General features: G+C 40.8%; 1 protein-coding gene across 2 annotated transcripts in view; it reads right to left on the bottom strand.

Moving 5' to 3' along the window:
* Positions 1-961: 961 nt before the first annotated feature.
* LOC106874516 (uncharacterized) overlaps positions 962-11,790 on the bottom strand; it is a 39,549-nt gene continuing 28,720 nt past the window's right edge. For both annotated transcript variants that reach the window (XM_089342910.1, XM_089342911.1), the window contains 3 exons: positions 11,159-11,270; positions 7,627-7,888; positions 962-3,569 (listed from right to left, as the gene is read on the bottom strand). In XM_089342910.1, the coding sequence (XP_089199036.1) occupies positions 1,497-3,569; positions 7,627-7,888; positions 11,159-11,270 (2,447 nt within the window). In that variant the 3' untranslated portion in view covers positions 962-1,496. The remainder of the gene's footprint in view (positions 3,570-7,626; positions 7,889-11,158; positions 11,271-11,790) is intronic.

Here is an 11,790-nt window from a genome sequence, read left to right as displayed (position 1 = left end):
GCCATCTAAAAAGCACTCAGTCCACTTTGCCAATACAGACACAGTAGCCAGAAATAGTCCTCTACTTGGCCATCTCCTGTCAAACTATCCAACCCATTCCAGCATTGAAGGTAGATGTTAAATGACGATAATGATTTGACCTGAAAACAATGCAAATATTTTTATATGTGATGAGCCACTTCGGAACACTAATGTTTTTACAACTGTCCTTCCATAATTTTGGCCATCCTCTGTCCCTTTTTCTATTGAATGCCTCTCCTTTTCTATTCCTTCCTCTCTTCCACTTACCTTATAGAGATTCTTATTACCTCACTTTGTAACTTATACATGTTAAAATATGATAGATGTTTATTATAAACATCTTATTTATTGAAGTGGAAAAATTCTCAGAAAAGCCATTTCTATTCATTTTTTTCAAATATACAATACTGTATCAAGGACTTTCTACTTATTAGTCTATATATATAGCATGTTTACTCATTAGCAGTAGTGACTACTGCTCAGTCAAGCCCACTGGCTGATGATGACAATAAGAGTGGCAGGCAGTAAACAGCTTTAAGCAATTCAGCTGCTAGAACAGACACCTTTCAAGACTACTGTTTTTCTTGACATACATCAGCTCTTATGAACTGTCGAACTGTGAAACTTGGTATCAACGTTACTTTTTTGTTGTTCAAAGTAATGACAGATTGTTGTGTTTAATGATGAATATTTTTACAATGGAACTTCACATGGATCTCTCGTTCTTGCATGCATCTCTTAACTCAACCAAATTGAAATATTTCTACTGTTATAAGGTACCCTATGATTCATCACAGTTGTTTAATATACATGGTATATTGAGAGAGCCTTCACACATGCCAATGTTTCATCGTCATGCATGGTATATTGAAAGAGCCTTCACACATACCAATGTTTCATCGTCATAAGTATAAATTAATAAAACAAGTGAAACCAAAAATAATCCATAATTGTTTTTTTTTTTATTTTCAACTGAGATCAGTTCAAATAAATAGCACAGGGGTTGAGCAGATGGCTCAAACTCTGTCTAGCTTGAGATTCAAATTGCATCAAACCAAAGTTTGTGTGTTTTCTCTTCTGTAAATATGTAAAATACATTTAGATTTGGAAAATAAATTAACATGAAATTTTGATGACAGAAGGTTTTAATTCAGATCATTTTAGAACAGGAAGTTTTGTATCATAGAACTAGGGATGGTCATGAGCAGACTGATGTGAAAAGGATTAAAACATCTCATCTAATCCAGTTGGTAACTTTTCACAGATCACAAGGATATTTAACGCCAGCGTTAAACCTTGCTTCCCATGTCATTAAAAAAATTAGATATGCTTCTTCCTCCGGGAAAGAAGGTAGTCTTCAGCAGGGTAATTTTCTTTACAGAAAACTCAGTACCTACTTTAGTAATGCTAATGGAACTAAGTCTGTGTTTCACTGAGTCTCTTTTGAAAAACATCACAACACTCTTATAGTAGATTCAAATTTTAGAGTCTTTGGGAGTAACCAATTCAGTCTTTTTATCTTCATGTTCAATTGGTTGTCTCCTGACTGTTTGAGATTGTTCAGGGTACCTTGTGTGTGTTGCCAAGTGTCTCTGGTACCCTGTGTCTGTCTGAAACTGTCCAAATTCTCTCTGATCTCTCTGCATCTGTTCAGGGTACCTTGTGTGTGTTGCTAAGTGTCTCTGGTACCCTGTGTCTGTCTGAAACTGTCCAAATTCTCTCTGCATCTGTTCAGGGTACCTTGTGTGTGTTGCCAAGTGTCTCTGATACCCTGTGTCTGTCTGAAACTGTCCAAATTCTCTCTGCATCTGTTCAGGGTACCTTGGGTGTGTTGTCAAGTGACTCTGGTACCCTGTGTTTGTCAGAACCTGTCCAGATTCTCTCTGAATCTGTTCAGAGTACCTTGTGTGTGTCACCAAGTGACTCTGGTACCCTGTGTCTGTCTGAAACAGTCCAAATTCTCTCTGATCTCTCTGCATCTGTTCAGGGTACCTTGTATCTTCTTGAAACAGTTCAGAGTTTTCCTGATACCTCTGCAACTGCTCAGGGCCTTTACTGTCTGTCATAAACTCATAGCAACTTGTGCTTTTCTGAAACACTGTGGAGTCTTTCCGATGCCTCTTCCAGTGCTCAGGGACTTCCTCATATGTCATAAACTGCTCCCAGCACTTTGAGGAAGTCTGAGACAATCCATAGTCTCTTTTATCACTCTGCAATTGCTCAGAATGTTTCCTATCTGTTTGAAACAGTTCATCATGTTGGCAAGCTCTACTACTGCTGAGCAAATTTGAAACATTAATTTCTGCACATTCTTGTGCACTTCCAAGCCATGTTCTATCATAATTTTCTGAAGATTGTAACCTCCCAAAATTGTCAGAGAACAAAGAGCTTGTGAAAGAAGAACCTCTCCTTGTTTGTAAAACAGTTGATGAATCAGAGTCACTGCAAAATAATGAATCAAGTGTTTCGAGACTTGGATTGGGATCCCTATTTTTCAAAGCCCCAAACCCAACAGAGGGGGTGTCACTAAAGTGTGAAATAGACATGTGGTTATGATTCCTGTTGCCCGTTTTCTGTCTAGGTGGATCTAAATTCAGACGCCTTAGCAGCTCCAATGGATCCTGGGCCTTACATTTAATAATGGGTTTCTTATTGTTCATACTGCACTGCCGAACATAATCCCTAACACCATGAACAGCTGTTCCTAAACTTCTTAAATTTTCTTTTAAGGTATCTAGTTGAGATATGGTACGATAACCATTTTCTTCAATGGTTTTAAGCAACACTGTACACCTAGGTTTTACCCATGTTAAAGAACTTTCCTGTGTATCAAAACGTTGAGGATCAACAAGGCTTCCTTCTGGGAGAATTGGTACTTCTGATTTCATTTCCTTTGGATTACTTAAAGCTGAACTGAAATTCTCTCCATTTTTAATCTGTCGTTCAGAAAAACTTTGAGATGTCAGGCTTCCAAGAAGTGAGACATTGGGCAACATTGTATCTTGTCTTAAACAATCTTCTTCTTGCTGACTTGAAGAGGTGAATGTTTGATTTACTGTACCTGAAGAAGGGCAAATGTTTTCTCCTCCGTCTTCACTTAAAGACACTGAATTGAAAAGTAAATCAAACTTGGGCATGTTTTTGTCATGTTCGTCATTATTTGTGTCGGAAGCAATGTTTCTGAATTTATTCAAACGGGCAGTAAAATTCTGGGAACTTGACTGATTGTATTCAGGTGAAGAAGGAGCCAATCCACAGGGAGCTGAATGCTCTGTAGAAACGTTCTGTGAATTAATATTGCAAAGACTTTCCACATAAATTTCTTTCTTGCTCATTTTAAACTTAATGGCTTCTTTACAAGCGAGACAAGTGAAAGGTAAGTTCAGCAAATCGTGCCGAAATGGAATATTTTCTTTTAGATTGTTCTCAATTTTGACATACCAATCGTAGAGTTCTTTGTAGTTCTTTTGTGCTCCATTACTAATTGAATGGAAATGGTACAGCCTCTGCAACTCGGAATGCAGTTTGGTTAAGTATTCTTGACATTTCTGGATAAGAAAAATATAACAGGCCTTAAACGAAGAGAACATAGAGTTAGTGATATTTATGATGATGTTGGTGGTGGTGGTAATGATGATGGTGGTGATGGTGATGATGATGGTGGTGGTGGTGATGATGATGGTGGTGATGGTGATGATGATGGTGGTGATGATGATGGTGGTGGTGGTGATGATGATGGTGGTGATGGTAATAATGATGGTGATGATGATGGTGGTGGCAGCTGTGATGACAACAATGACAATATGATGGTAATGATGACAGTGATGATGAAGATGGTGGGAGTGATGGTGGGAGGGATGATGATGATGATGACAACAATAAGAAAGAGAATAAGGATGATCTAAGACTACTGGCTGCTGCTGTTGTTGTTGTTGTTGAAGTTATGGCACCCTGGTACACACAATTTTCCTTGATGGTCAGTTCCAATCAAACATGCAAGGCTGTCAGCTGAATGACCCTACAAGGCCACACAGATCTGTTGTTCCAGACACACCATGCCACCCCACCGACAGCTAAACACTAACGTCCAATGATGAATCAGATGTCCTGTGGACAAAGACAGCACCATGTCCAGTCTAATTCCGTATGGCCATCCATTCTGGTGATGGCACACACAATAAAATCAACACAGTTTTTTTCATTTTTTTTTTAATGATAATGGTAAAAATTCATCACCATTGTCATTTAGTGTCAGTTTTCCATGCTGGCATGGGTTGGATGGTTTGAATGAGAGTAGTAAGTCAGAGAGCTGCACCAGGTTCCAGTCTGATTTGGCTTGGTTTCTACAGCTGGATGGTCTTCCTCACGCCAACCATTCCATAGAGTGTACTGGGTGCCTTTTATATGCCAGTGGAATTGGTGTCTTTTACGTGTGAGTGGTATGGCTGCCTTGTGTCACTAGCATGGGTGCCTTTATATGCCACTACCCCCAGTGATTTTTACATGGTACCATTGCCTGTGATTTTTACATGACACCATCACCAGTGATCGGATCCAGTGCAACACTTGTCCTCATAACTGATGGGGAGAGAGAGGGGGGAGAGAGAAGAGGGAGGGATTGAGAGAAAGAGAGGGGAGCGAAAGAGGGAGGACAGGGAGAGAGAGAAAGGATAGGGAGAGAGAGAGGGGGAGAGAGAAGAGGGAGAGATGGAGAGAAAGAGAGAAGAGTGAAAGAGGGAGGACAGGGAGAGAGAGAGAGAGAGAGAGAGAGAAGAGAGAAACGATAGGGAGAGAGAGGGGGAGAGATGGAGAGAAAGAGAGAGGAGCGAAAGAGGGAGGACAAAGAGAGAAGAGAGAGAAAGGATAGGGAGAGAGAGAGGGGGAGAGAGAAGAGGGAGAGATGGAGAGAAAGAGAGAGGAGCGAAAGAGGGAGGACAGGGAGAGAGAGAGAGAGAGAGAGAAAGGATAGGGAGAGAGAGAGGGGGAGAGAGAAGTGGGAGAGATGGAGAGAAAGAGAGAGGATCGAAATAGGGAGGACAGGGAGAGAGAGAAAGGATAGGAAGAGAGAGAGGGGGAGAGAGAAGAGGGAGAGATGGAGAGAAAGAGAGAGGAGTGAAAGAGGGAGGACAGGGAGGGAGTGAAAGAGGGAGAGAGAGAAGAGAGAAACGATAGGGAGAGAGAGGGGGAGAGAGAAGAGGGAGAGATGGAGAGAAAGAGGGAGGACAGGGAGAGAGAGAGGGAGGGAGAGAAGAGAGAGAAAGGATAGGGAGAGAGAGAGGGGGAGAGAAGAGGGGGAGAAAGAGAGAGGATCGAAAGAGGGAGGACAGAGAGAGAGAGAGAAAGGATAGGGAGAGAGAGAAGAGGGAGAGATGGAGAGAAAGAGAGAAGAGCGAAAGAGGGAGGACAGGGAGAGAAGAGAGAGAAAGGATAGGGAGAGAGAGAGAAAGAGAGGGAGAGAAGAGAGAGAAAGGATAGGGAGAGAGAGAAGAGGGAGAGTTGGAGAGAAAGAGAGAAGAGCGAAAGAGGGAGGACAGGGAGAGAGAGAGAAAGAGAGGGAGAGAAGAGAGGGGGAGAGAGAAGAGGGAGAGATGGAGAGAAAGAGAGAAGAGCGAAAGAGGGAGGACAGGGAGAGAGAGAGAGGGAGAAAGGATAGGGAGAGAGAGAGGGGGAGAGAGAAGAGAGAGAGATGGAGAGAAAGAGAGAAGAGCGAAAGAGGGAGGACAGGGAGAGAGAGAGAAAGAGAGGGAGAGAAGAGAGAGAAAGAGAGGGAGAGAAGAGAGAGAAAGGATAGGGAGAGAGAGAGGGAGAGAGAGAGAGAGAGAGAAGAGAGAGAGGGGGAGAGATGGAGAGAAGAGTGAAAGAGGGAGGACAGGGAGAGAGAGAGAGGGAGAGAAGAGAGAGAAAGGATAGGGAGAGAGAGAGGGGGAGAGATGGAGAGAAAGAGAGAAGAGCGAAAGAAGGAGGACAGGGAGAGAGAGAGAGCTAGCTAGCTAGTTGTCTTCCACTCTCACACACAAACCTGTATTAGCCTGTTCTCAGAGATTTCCTCAATAATTCTCTCGAAGAATGCAACTTGCAGGAACTTCTCAGCTTATGTTCTTTTACTACTGGCATTAACCATTTTGGTACCAACCTGCTCGGCACTGCTCTTGGTTCTATGACAAATAGTTTCTCCAAATTTCATGTTAATTTATGTTTCAAACCTCAGTTTCATAAACAACGCTGGACAGACAGGTGCCTTGTTGTTATCACAACATTTCGGCTGATTTAGTCTCCAGCCTTCATCAGGTGTTCCAGTGGAATTTCAACCCAACCCTTTATTTAACTAATGAGGTGGTATACTGCTCTCATTCCTAAGGTAGATTGCCGATGTTATTTGTCTGTTGATGTTATTTTTCAAGTCCCTACCTGGGATTGAACTTAGATTCTGAGAGTTAGTAGCCTGTGTTCTTATCCACTATGTGGGCGATTACAGAGTGAATTTTAGGGCTTATAAATCTAGTATTTTATCTTCTCTTAAGTTATTTGACTAAATTCTACATTATTTTCAAAATCATCATCATTGTTTAACGTCTGCTTTCCATGCTGGCATGGGTTGGACGATTTGACTGAGGACTGGTGAACCAGATGGCTGCACCAAGCTCCAATCTGATCTGGCAGAGTTTCTACAGCTGGATGCCCTTCCTAACGCCAACCACTCTGAGAGTGTAGTGGGTGCTTTTACGTGCCACCAGCACAAAGGTCAGTCAGGCGGTACTGGCAACGGCCACGTTCGAAATGGTGTATTTTACGTGCCACCTGCACACGGGCCAGTCCAGCGGTACTGGCAACGAACTCGCTCGAATGTCTTTTCACGTGCCACTAGCACAAGTGCCAGGAAGTCGACATTCAAAATAAAGTGAAACAAACACAATATATTTTAGGGTAACAAAAGGGTTAAAGTGATCTATATAAAAACCTTCCTTTAAAACTCCATATTAATTTATGTTCCAAACATCAGCATAATAACAACTATGCTATTTCAGTAAATTCTTCGTGATTTTCAAAATTAACTGAAACAAAGGTAGTGCCTTTATAATTTCATTCTTTTCCTTGTTTCGGTCATTTGAATGTAGCCATGCTGGAGCACCACCTCGAAGGGCTTTTTTTGTTAAACAAATCCACCTCAGGACTTTGAGTACTTATTCTATTGATCTCATTTGCCAAATGGCTAAGATATGGGGATGTAAACACACCAACACCTGTTATCAAGCAGTGATGGGGGTAGGGGTGGAGACAAACACAAAGACACACACACACACACATATACAATGGGCTTCTTGCAGTTTCCATCTACCAAATCCATTCACAAGGCTTTGGTTTGCCTGAGGTTATGGTAGAGGACACTTGCCCAAGGTGAGACTGAACTTGGAACTTTGTGTTTGGGAAACTGTTAATGTTCATATCTGCTTCTAAGCCCCCAATTTGCAGGCCCAAGTCTAATTCAAATCCTTCTCACATGTGGATTAAACAACTTCAAATCCCTATCAAAAGTAGACCCCCACCTCATCTCCTAGAGGTGAGGAGAAACATTTGACCACAGAATAAATATCATCAATCGCTTACCTGTCGGTTATCAACATTCAGTCTGACAAGATGCTCAAGGATGCAGCTGGCCGCTTCAGTCTGTGGACGGAGCAACAAAAACCTGTCCTTCTTCGCCAAAGCCTCCAACAGGACCTTCTCTTCTTCTGATTTATCCCCTAGTAAATGCAAACAGTGTGACAGCCAAATCTTCACCTCTGCATTGACGTAGTGGTTCGGGTGCACCTGGTCATACAAACTGTTGGCTTTGCAGAGGAACGGAAGAGCCTCCTCGTAGCAGCCTCTGCAATATGAACAAATGAAACTTACAGTTAATTATTACATTGTTCGTTATTAATTTTGGACACAAGGCCAGCAATTTAAGGGGATGGGGTAAGTCAATTACATTGATCCCCCAGTGTTCAACTGGTACTTATTTCATTGACCTCGAAAAGGATAAAAGGCAAAGTGGACCTTGGCGGAGTTTGAACTCAGAACATAAAGACAAACAAAATGCCGCTAAGCATTTCTGCCACCTTACAACAACAACAACAACAGCAGCAGCAGCAACAACAGCAGCAATGATAATAATGATTTCAATTTTTGCCAGGAGGGCAGCAGTTTTGGGTGAGGGGATAAATTGATTACATCAACCCCAGTGTTTCACTGGTACTTATTCTATTAACCCCAAAAGGGTGAAAGGCAAAGTCAACCTCAATGGAGTTTGAACTCAGAATGTGAAGACGGATACACTGCTGTTAAACATTTTGCCCAGCAGGTTAACGATTCTCTCACCTTGCCACCTTATGTAATAATAATAATAACCCTTTCCACTATAGGCACAAGGCCTGAAATTTGGGGAAGGGGAATAATCGATTACATCGATGCCAGTGTTTTACAGGTACTTATTTAACCGACCCTGAAAGGATGAACAACAACGCTGGCCTTGGTGGAATTTGAACTCGGAATGTTAAGATGGGCACAATGCCACTAAGCATTTTGTCTGGCAGGTTAACGATTCTGCCAGCCTGCCACTGTCTACAGAGTTTTAATATTGGTTTCACGTCCCAAGTTCTCTCCCAAGGTATTAGTTAGCCCAGGGCTATAGTAGAAGACACTTGCCCAAGGTACTACACAATGGGGCTGAACCTGGAATCATGTGGCTGGGAAGCAAACTTCTTACCACACAGCCACACCCTCCCAACCACCCCCACACACATATACATGCATGCACATATAAACATATACACACACACACACACACACACACATATCTACACACTCACACACATAAACATACATATACAAACACATATACATACATATATATATAGACATACACACACATATACATACATACACATATAAACATATAAATACATACACACACATAGATACATACATGCACATATAAACATATACACGCACATATAAATATATACATACACACACACATATACCTACATACATGCACATATAAATATATATTTATATATACACACACACAAGCACATATAAAGCATATATACACACACAAGCACATATAAGCATATACATACATGCATGCACATATATATACACAGATATACACACACACACATATATATACATACATGCACATATAAACCTACACACACACACACACACACACACACACGCAACATACTACACACCCACAGAAACAAAGATTGAGTATCGTTTTTCCCCAGCAGCACCAGCGTCAACAGAATATACATACATGGACTCTAAATTAGGTAAAACAAACAACCCACAACTACACAAACAAAACATGAAAAAAACATTAATGTAATATAATTTAGTGACCTCTAAACAACATTTACAATTTAGGCCGAGGTTGACTTTGCCTTTTATCCTTTCGGGGTCAATAAATTAAGTACCAGTTGCGTACTGGGGTTGATGTAATCGACTGGCCCTCTCCCCCCAAATTTCGGGCCTTGTGCCTTGTGTAAAGAATTACTGTTACAGAATAAAATATTTACAGTTTAGAAAATTACTTCAAGACAATCTATACGTTATGTGATTGGAAATGACTTTTTAGTTCAGCTAAAGATTTATAAATTTTTCCACAGATTTAGATCATGTAACTAAAAACTTTTGAGTTCAGCTAGAGATTTGCAAATTTTTACATACATATTTTTATGCCATGTAACTGGAGATGATGTTTAGCTCGGCTAGAGATATACAAATTTTTCAATATGCGTGCCATAAAAACCTGAATTCACTTGTGAAAGCTGTGACATATTTTTGTGCTAACTCAACCCATGTTTACTTTTGCTGATCATATTACAAACAAAGCGAAATAGTTTGATCAAAAGTAACTGTAACTGGACAGTAGGGCAGGGCAAAACAAGTGCTTCTGTTTATGACTAACTCTCCAGCTTGGGAGAGACAAATGTGGTTGCAAGTATCACAAACATGGAGAGAAAGATCACTGGCCACAAGCAAACACTTTCTTGCCTCTCTTTTTATCCCTGCATATTTCTGCTTCATATCTTCAAATAAAGCAGCACCTTTGTAGTAAAGATTATTTGCCAAACATAACATGGCAGTCCTGGTTTAGGACGAATGTTGCTGTAATTTAGTCCCAGGGGACATCGTCTCCTGTTGGCTGTACGACATGATCTGTGTCCTTATATTTTCGAACAAGGGAATCTAGCACCCCCCCCCCCCCCCTCAGCTCAAAACAATATCTAGGTTATTTCCCTTCATCAGCACAGAATAACAGTTCGGCTAGAGATGACACTGCCAAATTCCCGTTCGAAATATATGGTTTTCAAAGTGACAGCTAGTCACTGATCGTTGTGAGATTTACAAATAGTAATTCTCTAAAACAGCACCTTTTCGGATTTTACTCTTTCATTGTCGTTGATTCATTGCATGTAAACTCTCCCAGTTTACATGCATCATTTCAAAGTTCTTTAGAGAGCTACTTTCTGAATCTTTGAAACACATTTATGGTTTACACTGAGAACTCTGTATGAAGAAGAGGAAAATGGAAAAATCCATTGAGACTCTCGATAACAGAATTTTTATTTTCTTGTACACAAAAACCAAAATCAAATACTGTCATTACAACAGACAACAAAATATTGAGAGAGTTTGAATGTTATTGTTCTTGGTGTAATTGTAATAGCAGTCAGAGCATTAGCTGCCATTGATCATTTGCTGTGATTGATGTCAGCAGCTGTCTGCCATCTCTCTGCTCTTTCTGCTGCATCCCAAAGCTCTCTGGTTAAGTAGCTAAGGTGTGCTGAATTTATACAGGTGTTTAGGCGGAGCTGTGATTGGTTAGATTTTTTTTTTTTAAATCATGTGGGTAATATTCTAGTGAATTGCTACATTTAGTGATTGCTGAATATTCCCACCACTGCTGCCACCACCACCACTATGACCGCTGCTGCCCTCTTCCCCCATTGCTACAATGCACCCAGCTCCCACCCTCCAACTGCCTTCACCACCACCACTTCAACGACCTACTGTTGTAACACTCAAACTACCCACACAGTAACCCCCCCACCTCTTCACACCAACAGAAATTAGATGAAAGCCTTACTTTCTCATGTTCACCATGCCAATATTCCACATCACCAGTGCCGTGTAGGGGTGAACCCAGCCAATTCGTGTGCGGATCTCTTTTGCTTCTTGTAAGAAGTTCAGGGCTAAATCTAGTGGAAGAGAGAGATAGCAAGAGATAAAGAGAGAGAGAGACATAAAAATATATAGAGAGAGAGAAAAAGAAAGAGCAAAAGGGAAATAAAGAGAGGAGAGAGGAGAGAGAGAGAGAGGAGAGAGAGAGAGAAATAAATAAAAATAGAGATAGAGAAAAAGAGAGAGAGACATAGATAGATAGATAGATAAATATATAAAGACAGAGATAAAGAGATAGATAGATAGATAGAAAGATAAGGTAGATAGATAGAAAGATAGATAGATAGATAAAGACAAATAGATGGGGAGAGATAGACGAGTGGACATTGAGATAGATTAATAGAAAAAGAGAGAGAGAGAGAGAGAGAGAGAGAGAGAGAGAGAAGGACTTAGATAGAGACAGGTAGATAGATAGATAGATAGATGGACATTGAGAGAGAGAGATAGATAAATATATAGAAATAGAGAGAAAAAGAGAGAGACATAGATAGATAGAGGCAGATAAATGGATAAGAGGTAAATAAATGGATGGATAGC

Source organism: Octopus bimaculoides, chromosome 26 (genome assembly GCF_046866305.1).
Source record: "Octopus bimaculoides isolate indiv1 chromosome 26, ASM4686630v1, whole genome shotgun sequence".
NCBI lineage: Eukaryota > Metazoa > Mollusca > Cephalopoda > Octopoda > Octopodidae > Octopus > Octopus bimaculoides.
Note: the sequence above shows the minus strand (reverse complement) of the source record. Positions and strands in the feature narration are given on the sequence as shown.